Here is a 14,740-nt window from a genome sequence, read left to right as displayed (position 1 = left end):
TCTCTCCCTGGTGAGAGTGTGTGATTTTCTCTCCTCTTTTGTGAGAGTTGGTTTGGATTCATCGATAAAAGCTTTCGGGAATTGCATTTGTGGTTGATAGCTCAAACGGAGTTTTTGAAAAAGATGGTGAACACAGAGCAACGATCTATACATGTACCATCGTCAATTTCAACATCGCTTATTTGTCTCATCTTGGCTATGAAGACAGACATGTTAATTTTTTCTATGTTTGTTCGATTCGATCATTCTTGTAGATGCCGTATGGCTATTATTTAATGAATTATTTTCTTTTCTTCAAAAAAAAAAGAAGCACTGGCTAGTAATTGTAACTCCATAACATAAGTCATATTTACAGTTGTAAGAATTTAAAACATTGCTGCTTCTCGTCCTACGATTCTCTTTCTCTCCTCTGATGGCAGATTTTAACTTCGGCTAAAAATTATTACTCCCTCCGTTTCAAAATACATGTCCACTTTAGAAAAAAAAATTGTTTCAAAATTTTTGTCCACTTCAACTTTCAATGTAAATTTATATTTCCAAGATCAACTCTCCTTCACATATTACTAATTTATATTTCCAAGATCAACTCTCCTTCACATATTACTAATTTATATTTCCAAGATCAACCATACACCACATATTATGTTCAATTAATGACCTAATGCACCACTTTTTTCTCACATCCACTTTTTTTAAACTATGCGATTTTTTTAAAGTGAACATGTAATTTGAAACGGAGGGAGTAATATATAATATTACAAAGAGAAAATATAAAAATTATGTTACGTACGTAAACAAACTTAGTTTAAATTTTATATTTTCTTGTATAAGTATAGTCAACCTACCATTGTTGTCTGACTATATTCGTTGAACATAAGAAATCTTAAAAAAATCTATATTACCTACTTGTTATCATATTTAAATTATATATTTTACTATTCATAATAATTTCAAATATGAATAACATATTATTTTAGAATATAGTTAAGTAATACCCGTCAATATCATCGAATCATTCACTTAAAAATTCAACAAATTTCACATTCAAATTAGATAATCAATTTTAACCGACCCAGATGTTGTTATTTAATACAGTTTGAGAGCATATATTGTCTCAAAATCATTAGCTAACCGGAATACATTAGATAAAATTTACTTAAATCGGTCAAAAATGGTATATTTCAATAATCTTACTCTGATTTATTGATATATATATATATATATATATATATATATATATATATATATATATCTTACTTTATTAGGTTGGGTCTTGTTCTCTAATAGTGTGTCAGGACAGGGGTCGTTTGACTATATTTTAAGGGTTTAGAGACGCGGATATTTTAAAAAATGAATTTTTTATGGGGTGTCCATGGACACACAATAATCACTAACTTTCATGAGAATACTACCAATCAAATGAAGCCATTTTCATGAGAATTTGTGCTTAACATGTGCCCATGGACACACACCAGAAAAACTGTTTAAAAACAAATTGAACCGAGCACTTGAAATATAGATCTAACGCTCTTTCCTGACACGGTTGCCAGGAAACATGATCATGTTGTGTTGTGTCGGAAGGTCTACCATGAGCTATTTGAGTTACCTGGATATGTTGAATTCAGGTATGCCAACAAGATCTCGCGTATGTATGTAGTTTGTATATATTTTGGGTAGTTTCATAGCTTATAAGTATGTTGTTAACTTCCACACCACTTGTTTGATTAATTGTGAAAGAGAGGATACATTAGATAATCTTGCTTCCAGGGAATTCTAGCTGAGAGTAAGGCTTATAATCCACTAATTTAACTTTACTTTGTTTTATTAACGACAACTATAGCTGCTAAATTTATCAAAAAGAGAGGAGTCCCTTGTTTATCTGCTACATGGTGGAACATCTGTAATTGAGTTGGATAAAATTAGTCGAAATCAATGGTTCAATTCTTGTGCAATAAAATCTCAATTAGTTAATAATAATAATAAATTATATATTTAGTTGAGTCCGACTATAGGAGATATCATATATTTTAATGTGCAGTAGGGTTTTTTTTTTTTTTTTTTAGAATAAGCAGAGTCCGGCAGGTTGATGAGATAACAAAAGATGTGATGTGATTTAACCCTCTTAATATTTCACAACAGAACAAACTATCAATGTCAACGTGTGTACGTGACAACAAAACCATAAGTGATGACCAGTTACTATAATCGTATAATACATCTCACCTAATATATTTTCTTCTACATTGTAATAATAAATATATTGTATATCTGTTAATATCCTCTGCTGGGTTGGTTTCTGATACTGTACTTTCTAATAAGCAGCAGCCAATTGACCAACATCACCGGATCAAGGGTGGCCTGATTTGTTGAGCAAAAGCCTTCTGGTATATTAGTATATCTTCCCGCTATGGATATATTCTCGTGATGTTTTGGTTTTTTAGTTCTAGTTGCTATATTGTGTGTTTATTAGAATATGAAGGTGTCTGGTTTATCATATATTCGGAGGCAAAACCAGAATTTTACTGAAGTTGTGCCATATTGCATTTTTTAGTTTCTGAATTGTGGAAGGAAACTAAGTTACAAATGTAGATTTTTAGGAGGGTACTTTTCACATAATGATAAATTTTTATTTATACTAATAATTTCATAAACAGTGTTCTGTTCTCTTAAGCTCTTGATTGTTGATTCAAATCAAGCCTCACAAGTCTGTATCTTCTTACTACTGTTGATTGATGATCAGATGATGTTAAACATTCAAAAATATGAACTTCAAAAAAAGGGTTGACTTTAGAGAGCTGAAAAAATTGGCTGTTCAGTGAATTGATGGATATCCAATATACAGTCTGTAACATCTGTTATATGCAACTTTGCATGTATGTGTATTATCTTAAATTGACATTAGAGATTTCCACATATAACGGTGTTTAATTTCCTCCATTTCCAGCTGATGTATTTGTGAACACAAATTACTCAATTCTTGATAAGAAGTTGATCAAATGAAATTTCCGCAGCACATATGCATGAAGAGATTCTTCCCTTTAGGTTATTACATGGTTATGCTGCTATTGATTATCACAACATTCAATTCATGGGGTGTCGCAGACACGGATAGTTTAGAATTGGATATTGGGTTACTGAGTAAGCAATTGCTAGTACTGGCAAAAGAAGAAGACTTCTTTGGATGGTTGAAAAGGATTCGAAGGAGGATACATGAGTACCCAGAGCTTGCATTTGAAGAGTACAAAACGAGTCAGCTAATCAGATCAGAACTTGATTCTCTTGGAATTCAATACACCTGGCCAGTGGCCAAAACGGGAGTGGTTGCTTCTATAGGCTCTGGGAAACCCCCTATCTTCTCTCTTCGAGCTGACATGGATGCTCTTCCTATTCAGGTCTTCTTCTCTACAAAATAAATATGCATACATGTTCGTGAGTCGTGACTTCACATGTATAAGGGGAAGACACTGGGGTGTAAGCAGTAAGCCAATGCTTTCGATGCATGTTAATCAACACAATTACTAATACTTATGAAATGCTAGAAAAATTAGAAAGCATGATGATAAAAGAAAAGTATGGCCGTTTGGTAAAAAGCTTGCTTAGGTCAATTGGGTCCATTGTCATTTTGTCAGTTTCCAGTCTTTGAAGTCACATTATGCCAAGGTCTTGATTATGAGGATGGCAGTGGAGATTGGTTGATTTTGGTGTTCCTCTTACCCAGGGTTTGAGGTGGGTAACAGAGTGGATCGTGCCTAAGCTCTGGATAGTTTACCTTTTACTGAGAATTGTACTCATAAACCATAACTTATCAAGATCGATCCTTTCTAATCTCCAAATTCATTGTAACGTACATATTAAAGAGGAATCTTGTGAAAGAGAGTATAGCATGTCTATGTGGTTAATGTTAGTTGTGCTTTAGTAGTGGAGGAATATGATTATTAACAAATAATAAGAAGATCATGCATCTTCTCTCTTCTTCCTAGTTTCAGTCATGTGATAATGCCGGCAATTTTAAAATTTTTTTTACTCTTGTGAAATTGAAAAGGGTCTGCATTTCTGTTTCTTTTTTAGTCCAATTGTTTCTTGTTAGTTTTATAAAACAAATCTTACATTTACTCCAGGAATTAGTTGTTTTTGTTTTTGTTGACAAGTCCAGGAATTAGTTGAGTGGGAGCATAAGAGTAAAATTGATGGCAGAATGCATGCTTGTGGGCATGATGCTCACACAACAATGTTGCTAGGTGCAGCCAAGTTGCTCCAACTCAAACAAGATAAATTAAAGGTAAACATTATTATATAATCATTTGACACTTGGATGATTTTCGGTAAGTTTTATTGCTCATAAATTATTTAAGGGCTCGGTGAAACTGGTATTTCAACCTGCTGAAGAGGGCCGTGGTGGAGCTTACCATATGATAAAAGAAGGTGCTTTAGATGGGTCTCAGGCAATTTTTGGCTTACATATTGACCCATCCATGCCTACTGGCACAATTGGTTCCAGGCCCGGTCCGTTTTTGGCCGGCGCCGGCAGGTTCATAGCCAGTATTAGAGGAGAAGGTGGGCATGCAGCAAGCCCCCACAGAACTAAAGATCCAGTTCTGGCTGCATCTATGGCTATCCTTGCACTTCAACAGATAGTCTCTCGCCAAACTGATCCATTGGAGGCCATGGTATCTATCCTTTCATAGCAGATAGCAATACATTCCGTGAATTATATATATATATATGTGTGTGTGTGTGTGTGTGTGTGAACTTACTAATATCTTGCTTTGTTGACTAAGTCTAACGGTACTGATTTTTATTTTGCATATAGGTGGTCTCTGTTGGGTTCATTGATGGTGGTCAAGCAGGAAATGTGATACCGGAGATTGTGAAATTTGGAGGAACATATCGAAGCATGAGTACTGATGGTTTTGCCTATGCTCAGCTAAGAATCAGAGAGGTAATTCTTTGAAAACTAGAAAGACACAGTACATGTAATAAATAAAATGTGTACTCCAGATTTACAACAGTTCCATACTTCAATCCTAGCCATAAAAAGAAAAAGAAAGAAGCCGGTACGAATCATTTTAGCAACAGTTCTGAAATTACATATCCGACATCAAGACTAAATATTTCTTCAATCTAATTCTTCATACTAAAAAATATAGCAAGAGTAGGAGAGATAAACATGGGCTATAATTAATATTGTTTGGTCTATCAAGTTCTGGTTGAGCAATTCCTAGCTAGGCACCCATGATCGCGTTATATGTGTTTAGGTAGTACTAATATAAACTTGTTCCCGACAGATTATAGAGATGCAAGCCTCTGTGCATCAGTGTACTGCTGTTGTGGACTTCATGTTGGAAACAATGAGGCCTTATCCGGTGACAGTTAATGACGAACAGATGTATGAACATGCAAAGAGTGTCGGAGAACATTTGCTTGGAGAAACCAATGTGCATCTGGTTACAGGGAGTATGGGGGCAGAAGATTTCAGCTTCTATACCCAGAAGATGGCAGGTGCCTTTTTTGACATCGGGATACAGAATGAAACCTTAAAATCTGGTGGTCTGCACACGCCTCGCTTGATTATAGACGAGGATGTACTTCCCATTGGAGCAGCTCTCCATGCTGCAGTTGCAATGGCTTACTTGGATGCTCATGTTGGGAGGCAATCAAAATCTTAGAAGTTAGACAGATGTATCAACTAGTAAGAATGGTGTAAAGAAAAAGCAGAATGAGAACCAAGTAGTGTATACCTGAAGATAGAAAGAATTGGAATCTCATGTGCGAAAAGATTGTTGGATTTACGAGATATCATTTAAATAAATTAAATCATTTCGAAGAGAAACAAAATTACTATAATAATTAGATTAATAATTTAAAAGTTTTTTACAGCAACTGTAATGACTTATAAGCCTAAGCCTAGAAGGTGGAATTAAAAGTCGGCCAAACATCCATCGTCTTAAATTTTTTAGTTTATTGACACAAAGTAAAATATTAATAAGATAAGAAAAAGAGAAAAGATCCTGATAATTCTAAGAGAAAAGAGTCAAAAGACACATTCACTTGGAGTTGGAACTTGGAACTCCATCATGCGGAAGCCAAGGCTGTTGTGTTATCTACTGTTGTTGCTGACAGTGTCTCTGTCGGAATCAAATTCATGGGTTGGTGCTACCGAGTCAGAATCGGAGATTGGGTTAGTGAGTCAGCAGCTTCTTGACTCGGCCAAAAACGAGAACTTCTTCGGGTGGCTAAAAAGGGTAAGGAGGAGGTTGCATGAGTACCCAGAGCTTTCTTTTGAAGAACATGAGACGAGTCAACTCATCAGATCGGAGCTTGACTCGATTGGAGTTGACTACAATTGGCCAGTTGCCAAGACAGGGCTCATAGCTTCTATTGGCTCTGGTGGGCCCCCTTTCTTCTCTCTTCGAGCTGACATGGATGCCCTTCCTATTCAGGTTTTTTTTTGCTTACATAGCACTATTTGACATGATGCCCTCTTCTGTTTACATGTCTTGTAAGAAAAAGAATACTCCGTGAATCCCAAATTTTGTTTCAAATTTTTTTCCAAACGACGTGGTACAGGTCCGTGATGCTTAGTATGACCGGAACTAATCATACATTTAACAATTTTTGGGATGGCTAGCATTTTCTACCAGAAAATATCCATGTGTACCACATTTTATTCCTATATTATGGTGCTCTTTATTATTGGTATATAAAATATGATATTGTTTCTCGGAAAAAAAATATAATTTTACAATTTAATTTCAATTTCTTTTCTTGCATAAAATTTTATTCCAAAAAAATATATAATTTATGTAGCTGGATTATGATGTCTTCTAAAATGCGTGTCAAAAAGGAGTGAGGTTCTGAATAGTTGGCGCTAAAATATTTCAGTTTAAAATTTAATTTTGGATTGTCTGTATATCTCAGTGTAAACTGTGCAAATGATTTATCACAAACTTAGTTGAACCTATATTTCTCGGTAAAGTTAGAAGCCGGTAGAATTTTTTAATTTGTACTTATTTGAAAAGTTATGTACTATTGTACTGTATGTGAGAGTTGGTTCTTTGGTACCTGACGAATATATCCTGTAGCTGTGGCTAGAAATGAGTGTATATGAATATATGAAAGTTGCAGGATGATGGTCTTTAAACCAAATCTGTGTCGATACACCTATTTGAAATTTGAAGGATGATGGTCCAAAACCAAATATGTTGAAAGTTGTTACTAACATTGTGGGAAGTTTGAGAATGTAAGAACTATTACGGATACTAACCTTGAAATATATAACTTAATTCTGTAGATAGAAATTGCTTATAATCTTTAAAAGTTGGTCATACCTTGTATTAGTTAAATTATAGATAGCAGCAACTTTGGAAGCATATGATGAAATATTAAGCTGTAACCTAAATCAAAAACTTTAATTACATTACTCAAAAAGCATTCCCTTCTATATGTGGCACTTTCTGTCCAGAGATAAGTGTGCATAATAGTCAGAGAAAGCGGGGAGAACTACCCCTCCAAGAGTTCATTTCTACCGAACATGGTTGACTGAATCCTAAAAAAGTGATAACAATATGAGTAATCAGAAAGATTTTACATATTTCTTTTGCTTCTTGTTCTGGCGCCTTTCATAGCGCTCTTCAGAAAGAAAGTTAATTTACTTATGTAGCAATATTTGCATTTGAAAGGAATTGGTGGAATGGGAACACAAAAGCAAAATTAATGGTAAAATGCATGCTTGTGGACATGATGCACATGTTACAATGCTGCTTGGAGCTGCTAAACTACTTAATGACAGAAGAGCTGAGTTAAAGGTAAGCTTAAGGTCCAACTTATGTCATCAAGGACAAGTCATGATTTCAGAAGCAGAACTTGTAGTTCGTATATGATCTCTCATATTTTTGTTTGATGACACTATTGTTTGTAATTATACTGAAGGGAACTGTTAATCTTGTCTTCCAACCTGGGGAAGAGGGCCGTGCCGGTGCTTATCATATGCTACAAGAGAGTAATGTGGACAAATTACAGGCCATATTTGGATTGCATGTTTGGCCAGATTTGCCCACTGGTACAATTGGTTCAAAACCTGGTCCCCTTCTTGCTGGCTCAGCCAGGTTTTCTGCTGTAATTCAGGGGATTGGCGGACATGCAGCTGCACCCCACGAAACTATAGATCCAACGCTGGCCGCTGCCTTGTCAATCATTGCACTCCAACAGATTGTTTCACGAGAGACAGATCCTCTGGAGGCCCGGGTACTTTGTTAAAATTTTCGCAATTTTACATGGATTTAGTCATTTGCATTTTCTTTCATGTTCCCTTAGATGAGGGTGACAGAGTCGATGAAAATAAAACTAGTTATTGGAGGCTATAATGAGACTGTTACATAATTATGTGCATCTGCACTTGAGTAATATTTTTTTCTGATACCATTTAATGAATGTAACCCTTATTTAGGTTGTCTCAGTCACTTTCATGGAAGGTGGAAACACTGGAAATGTAATCCCCGAGAAAGTGAGATTTGGTGGCTCCTATCGTAGCACAACATTAGAAGGTTTACTCTTCCTTCAACAAAGAATCAAAGAGGTACAATATTGTTTAAAATATATTATATAACAATGTTTTATTCCCTAGATGTTTGTATAATTATATATTTGAAACATCAATTTTGAATATCTAAACACAGAAAAATTAGATATATCAAACCAGAATAAGTGAGCTATCTAGCTCCCACCTGCATGATTATGAGCAGCGTTCCTTCCTTGATGCTTATAATGCATCCTGTTATGAACAATCGGAAAATTAGGATTCTAAACCTACAAACTCTATATCACTGTTTGATTGCCTTGAAATTGGTGAAAAACTTGCAGAAAGGTTACTAGAGCCTAGAAGCGAACTCTGGGAGGAATCACTAAGCAAAAGCTAGAAAGTTTGCTAGAAGTAAGGAAACACTTATCACAAATTCTCGCACTCTTGAGTAGGAAGAAAGCTCATATACAAGTGAAAAACTTACCTTAAATGTGTTGAACATCTCTGTATGAAGGCAAGGGAAAGTTAGTCGCTTCATGCTGATGTTATCTTGGCAATTGTCAGTTGTCATTCACACTTAAAATTAAAAAGAAAAATAGTTACCAGCTCGTACTGCAAGATTCAAATGTTTGCATGAATGGCTTTTGGGCAACCTATTAGGCCATGGATTCGTGTACTTTAAGTCACCGTATGCCATGCCTTTTATGGTTTTTTACTGTACACAAATTTTCTTTTCCTGAATTTCTTGCTCCTCACCTATTAATTCATCTGCTAAAATTTCCTCATAAAATTTGTGTTTGCAACTAGTGGTTAGCATGACATCTCTTATTGGGAAGGCACAAATTCTTATCTCGCAAGTTGCTTGTGAATGATTATATAATATTCTTTTGGGACGAACTCGTGGTCTTATATCTACTAATTATGCATATTGCTCTAATAAATGAGACATTCTACTGCATTCTCATCTGTGATTGAACCACACCACACTCACCACACTTCTGCTATTGAACAGGTAATTGAGGCACAAGCAGCTGTACACAGATGTACTGGAGTGGTAGATTTTATGAGCGGTGGTAGCGTAAGATTTTACCCTCCTACAATTAACGATGAAGGTCTGTACGGACATGCAAAGAGGGTGGGCGAAATTTTGCTTGGAAAAAGTAAAGTGCACGAGGTTTCTATGACTATGGCAGCGGAAGATTTCAGCTTCTTTTCTCAAAAGATGCCAGCTGCATTTTTCTTTGTTGGTATAAGAAATGAGACTCTCAACTCAGATAAGCCACTCCATTCTCCGAAATTTGTACTTGATGAGGATGTCCTGCCTATAGGAGCAGCTCTGCACGCCATTGTTGCAATCTCTTACTTGGATGACCATGCTGTCAAAGCTCTCTAGGCACCGAAACCATTTTATCATAACTTTGCACATGAACCTGCAGGGATTTACTCTATACATTGTGTAACTCAACAGTAAATATTCATTGATGAAAACTCCCTACATCATTTATACACAGCAACAAAAAGGTATTAGACCTGGGTAGATTTTTTGTTTTTTATTTTAGAATATAAACTGTTTGGCAACAGTTCTCTTTTCTAAGAAGGGAAAATCTGTAATATCAATTTTCTTTGAATTTCACACTAGAAATATTATACTTGAACTTGGTAACATGTAGTGTACTATTATGTCAAAAAAATAAAGTAGTGTATTTAGCTCCATATATCGAAATGGAATATACATTGTTTGAAGTCTGAAAATAGTTTAGACATTTTTCTAGATATCTCTGATTTATTTAAAAATTAACGATTAATTTTTTATTAAATTTTAAAAAATATCTTACCGATTTATTGATTGAGTACATTTTTAATTTGACTAAAAATCTCTAATTTGCTCCTATCAATTTAAGGTGTATTCTGTTGGATGATGGATGATTTACGTTCTTAATATATCAGCTTTCCTGTCAAAAAAAAATCTCTATTCTGTTGGATGATGGATGAAATACGTTCTTTTTTTTTTTGAAATAGTCGTACTTGCATTAATCAAATCGCCTCTAGGGCAAGGTTACAGATAATAAATTCAGGAGCAGCGTATAACCATTCCTGAGGACCTGACATAGAATAAGCAGCCTTTGTTAACTCATGGGCTACACTATTCGCAGATCGATTTACAAAGACAACTAACACATCCTCAAAGTGTTTAAGTAATTCCCTACAATCCTCCACATGAGTGTCAAAAATTGACTTGCCTTGGCCAGCTCGAATTGCATCTATCAGTACCTTAGAGTCTGACTCAAAAATGCACTTGTTGTGCCTCCACGTTTTCATCCAGGATAATGCTTCTTTGAGGCTCAAAGCTTCGGCTTCCCTTGCATATGCCCGTCCTCTGACTACTGTAGTTCGTGCACGAACAAACCTACCTTCCTCATCTCTGACCACACACCCTGCGCCTATCCATTCATTCCCTTGCCTGCAAGAAGCATCGATATTAACCTTTAGCCAACCAGCGGGTGGTTTAGACCATTGTCGTTGCTGCACCTGTACTCCTCCTGTACGTCGCTCCCCTTGCTCCAACGCCTTTCTCCAATCTGTCAACATGTTTACAGCCAGTGATTTTATGCCAAATGTTGACATATTATTTCTTTCCCACACCCATTTGTTCCGGCGAAACCATAAGCACCAGCATAACAGTCCTATTAGCAGACCTTGTTCTTTGCTTGCAGATTGTAGCGCTCTCTTCAACACACACAACACTGAGTCCCCTTCTTCTGTGTGAATAACGTTCTGAAGTCGTAGCATCTCCCAGATTTCTTTTGCAAATGTACACTCAAACAACACATGAACTGCAGTTTCTGAATTTATTTGGCACCAACCACATCTTGTATCTACATTCACGTGCTTACTCTGCGTCTGATTAACAATAGTAATCCTTTGGTTACTAAGTTAATGAAAGCAAGGTATTACCCAAACTCTGATTTTCTTGGTGCGAAAATGGGTAGTAACCCGAGCTATGTTTGGCGTAGTATACTGGAAGCACAAGAAGTGATAAAGAAAGGAACCCGTAGACGAATTGGAAATGGAGACGATACAATGGTGTGGAAAGATCCTTGGTTGCCCTGTTTCGAAAATGAGAATTTAACGACCACAATGCCAGAGGAGTTACAATATACAAAGGTGAAATCTGATGGATGAGCATGGGAGTAAATGGGACGAAGATGTGTTGAATGATTTGTGTAATGATCGTGACAAGAGGCTAATAAAGCAGATTCCTATTCCTATACGCAGCAGAAGTGATTCCTGGTATTGGATACTAGATGATAAGGGTGAATTTTCGGTTAAAAGTTGTTAGAGCAACTCCAAGGCATTAGACCTCTTAGGTAAAAGTGTTTATGTGGCATCTATGTCGCACATTTTAGATAATAGGTAAAAATTCTAGTCTCCAACCATTACCCCTTAGCAAAAAAATATAGATAACTAAAATTGGGGTAGCTAGAGCACGATTGGATAGCCCGGTGGTTAAGGGCTTATCCTCTGTTGGCCCAGGTTCTGGGTTCGACTCTGGCTCACTTCGAGATTGTCTAAGAACAGATACTCAATTGTAAGGCTTATAAGCCATATTAGTCAAAAAAAAAAAAAAAATTGGGGTAGCTACATTTGTAAAACCTCTAAAGGTATTATGTATAATTTTAGATAATATAATTATACATAACACCATTGGAGTGAACTTAGAACCTCTTAGCTATAATTTTAGATGATTATCTATATATCATATTATAGCTAACAAATATACATAACACCCTTGGAGATGCTCTTATCGATGTATTCAGGGAGAAGCTGAATGTACTGAGAAAGCTTTCTGGAGAAGGATTTGGAGAATGGAATTACCAGGGAAGGTTGTTAACTTAATATGGCGAGCGGCGCGAGATGTTTTACCTACAACAGTAGAAATACGTTCTTAATATATCAGTTTTTCTGTCAAAAAAAAATCTCTGATTATTCAAAAAATCTCTGATACATTATCAGTACATCAACTGATTAGTTTCGATTCTCGACGTTTGCATCATCAGTTTATCAGGTATAAAAATGATTATTTTTTTTTTCTTTTGTATGTTGATGCATTCTTTATACTAGGTATTTTTGCCCGCGCTTAGCGTGCTCTAGGTGCATCCATTAAGATTTTGCTTTTTTTTTTCTTTTTAATTGTTTTGTTGTTTTGTTGTTATATATTTTTTATATTGTTTTGTTGTTCTGTTGTTTTGTTGTTATTGTTTTGGAAATTAGTTACACCAAAACCCTATATATATGTTAAGAGAATATTTTTATAAAATTTCTAAATATTTTATTTAATCAATTATAAATTTTCTATTACTTAAATTTATTTTATTTATAAATGACATGGGTCAAATTAAATTACTAAATTACTATTTTATTATTAATATGAATAAATATTATATACGTCATCAAAATATTATTTTATCAAAAATAATAATTATTTTCATGTGAAACATTGAAAAAAGAAATTAATTTTTATAAAATTCTATTAAGCATTATTTTATTTATCTACATGTCTATTCAAAGAAAAGCTCAAACATTCTACCACACTTGAAAAATCACTTTTTTGGACTGAATAAAATTACAATATACAATTAATAGAATTAATACAAATATTCTCTTAAATGATGATATCAAATAAATTACAAACTCCCTGACCAAAAAAAAGTAAATTACAAGCTCAATTTTATTTTAAATGAAATAATATAGCTCTCTTTCTCCATGTCTCGATCTATTTTTCTCTTTTGCTAAGTGGCAGTAGCTACTTTATATTTAGTCATTCAGGTTCTTTTACTGTCATCAGATCAAGTTATTGCTGATGCAGCCACTTAAGATTTTCCGAGATAATAATAAAATTCTGATAGCTTACCCAGAAAAAAGTCACTGACATTCATATCAATGTTACCCAGAAAAAAGTCACTGACATTCATATCAATGGTGTGGGTCTGGACCAAGCAAATCCATTCATCCATATGAATTTCTATAATTAGAAGATTTTCTGTCTTTGTTGGTTCCATTAGGCAATCACCTTCATGTAACATTAGTGAGATGCACCATATAATCAGATAACATTAACACACGTAACAGAATGTCTTCGTGCAAAGCTAATCTAGGAATACTGAGGTCAAACTGCTAATATCTACTCCAAGCAATCTTGTATAGCTCAATCCAGAGGAATTACACGACCATCATTATGGTATTACTTCTCTCTTCTTTCATTTTGTCAACAACATTTTTCTAAACTTGTCATTAGATTTCAGCTGCTCGTCTGCAACTTCCCCGACCACATCAAGTTTTGTGTTGATGTTGCTAGTATAACTAAGTGGCCTGACATTCCTTGGAGCTGCAAAAGTATTTTTGCTCTTCATCTGCACCTCTTTTCCTCTGAACCCTTGATCAAGATGAAGATGAGGACCTTGTGTGACCGAAACCTGATGTGGTCAAAGTAAAGTACTACAGAATACATTTGACTTTGTCCAGAACAAACGTTGTCTAAAGGTTGTAGGATAATGTTCAAGTTAAAATTCTATATTGGAATGGTTATTTGCACCATAAAAAAATGAAATTGATGAGTTGGGAGTATAAGACGATACCTACTTATGCATCTGCCTGCAGAATGAAATCATGTTGACCGAATTACTCAGAATATAGCTACCTGTGCTTAATCAGAATGAACAAAACTATAATTTTTATTTAAAGAGATATTGTGTAATAATCAATCGAAACAATAGTAACCGATCATGAGGATAGGAGAATACCAACCTGTGGACGGCAATAAGATTCAAGAAATTTGGAGAAGAGAAGATTATTATCAGTTTCAAATTAAATTGAAATCTAGATCTTGTTAAACAAGATAAATGATTTGAAATACCGGATAAAAACTTATTTGTAGTGATTAATATCACATTTTTCTCTGAAACAGAATTAAGAAAAAACAAAAAACAGAACATACAGGTCAGTAGTCTATCCAGGCTTGAAGTCGGATACCCGCCAGTAAGGAGTACTGACCACACCTAGAAAATAAAAACACAATTCTCTGTTCTATGAAATACAACATCCGTAAATGATGATCAACAAAAACCAATAACAATTTGATTGTGCTGATGTCTTCCAAGTAGTACTGATGTCTTCTCCAAAGTCGAAGAAGAAAACAATGGAACATCTATTTATTAGATAATA

The 14,740-nt window shown here is 34.9% G+C and overlaps 3 protein-coding genes across 5 annotated transcripts; 2 read left to right on the top strand and 1 right to left on the bottom strand.

The window, feature by feature from the left end:
* Positions 1-1,487: 1,487 nt before the first annotated feature.
* LOC108214621 (IAA-amino acid hydrolase ILR1-like 3) lies at positions 1,488-5,835 on the top strand. Of its 3 annotated transcripts, none has more exons than XM_017386721.2 (7): positions 1,488-1,625; positions 2,323-2,384; positions 3,012-3,392; positions 4,154-4,279; positions 4,353-4,667; positions 4,811-4,939; positions 5,286-5,835. In XM_017386721.2, exons 3-7 carry the CDS (start codon positions 3,021-3,023, stop codon positions 5,664-5,666), a joined length of 1,323 nt encoding a protein of 440 aa, XP_017242210.1. In that variant the 5' UTR covers positions 1,488-1,625; positions 2,323-2,384; positions 3,012-3,020; the 3' UTR covers positions 5,667-5,835. The 3 variants fall into 3 exon arrangements, with proteins under 3 accessions (XP_017242210.1, XP_017242209.1, XP_063945547.1); XM_017386720.2 differs by having other exon boundaries at positions 2,945-3,392; XM_064089477.1 differs by lacking the exon at positions 1,488-1,625 and having other exon boundaries at positions 2,231-2,384; positions 2,945-3,392.
* A 115-nt stretch (positions 5,836-5,950) lies between these two features.
* LOC108214622 (IAA-amino acid hydrolase ILR1-like 7) lies at positions 5,951-10,173 on the top strand. The gene is made up of 5 exons (XM_017386723.2): positions 5,951-6,440; positions 7,680-7,805; positions 7,930-8,244; positions 8,447-8,575; positions 9,531-10,173. Exons 1-5 carry the CDS (start codon positions 6,075-6,077, stop codon positions 9,909-9,911), a joined length of 1,317 nt encoding a protein of 438 aa, XP_017242212.1. The 5' UTR covers positions 5,951-6,074; the 3' UTR covers positions 9,912-10,173.
* Positions 10,174-10,552: 379 nt separating this feature from the next.
* Positions 10,553-11,308, bottom strand: LOC108212100 (uncharacterized). The gene has a single exon (XM_017383831.2). The coding sequence runs from the start codon at positions 11,306-11,308 to the stop codon at positions 10,553-10,555; it is 756 nt and encodes a 251-aa protein (XP_017239320.1).
* Positions 11,309-14,740: the final 3,432 nt, after the last annotated feature.

Source organism: Daucus carota, chromosome 3 (genome assembly GCF_001625215.2).
Source record: "Daucus carota subsp. sativus chromosome 3, DH1 v3.0, whole genome shotgun sequence".
NCBI lineage: Eukaryota > Viridiplantae > Streptophyta > Magnoliopsida > Apiales > Apiaceae > Daucus > Daucus carota.
This window is presented reverse-complemented; position numbering and strand designations above follow the sequence as displayed.

Coding starts and splice junctions, on each gene's coding strand:
- LOC108214621 (XM_017386720.2), top strand. CDS start 2,997: ATGAAATTTCCGCAGCACATATGCATGAAGAGATTCTTCCCTTTAGGT. Junction 4,280..4,352: donor TCAAACAAGATAAATTAAAG/GTAAACATTATT, acceptor AAATTATTTAAG/GGCTCGGTGAAACTGGTATT. Junction 4,668..4,810: donor CTGATCCATTGGAGGCCATG/GTATCTATCCTT, acceptor TTTTGCATATAG/GTGGTCTCTGTTGGGTTCAT.
- LOC108214622 (XM_017386723.2), top strand. CDS start 6,075: ATGCGGAAGCCAAGGCTGTTGTGTTATCTACTGTTGTTGCTGACAGTG. Junction 6,441..7,679: donor TGGATGCCCTTCCTATTCAG/GTTTTTTTTTGC, acceptor TGCATTTGAAAG/GAATTGGTGGAATGGGAACA. Junction 8,245..8,446: donor CAGATCCTCTGGAGGCCCGG/GTACTTTGTTAA, acceptor ACCCTTATTTAG/GTTGTCTCAGTCACTTTCAT.
- LOC108212100 (XM_017383831.2), bottom strand. CDS start 11,308: ATGCTACGACTTCAGAACGTTATTCACACAGAAGAAGGGGACTCAGTG.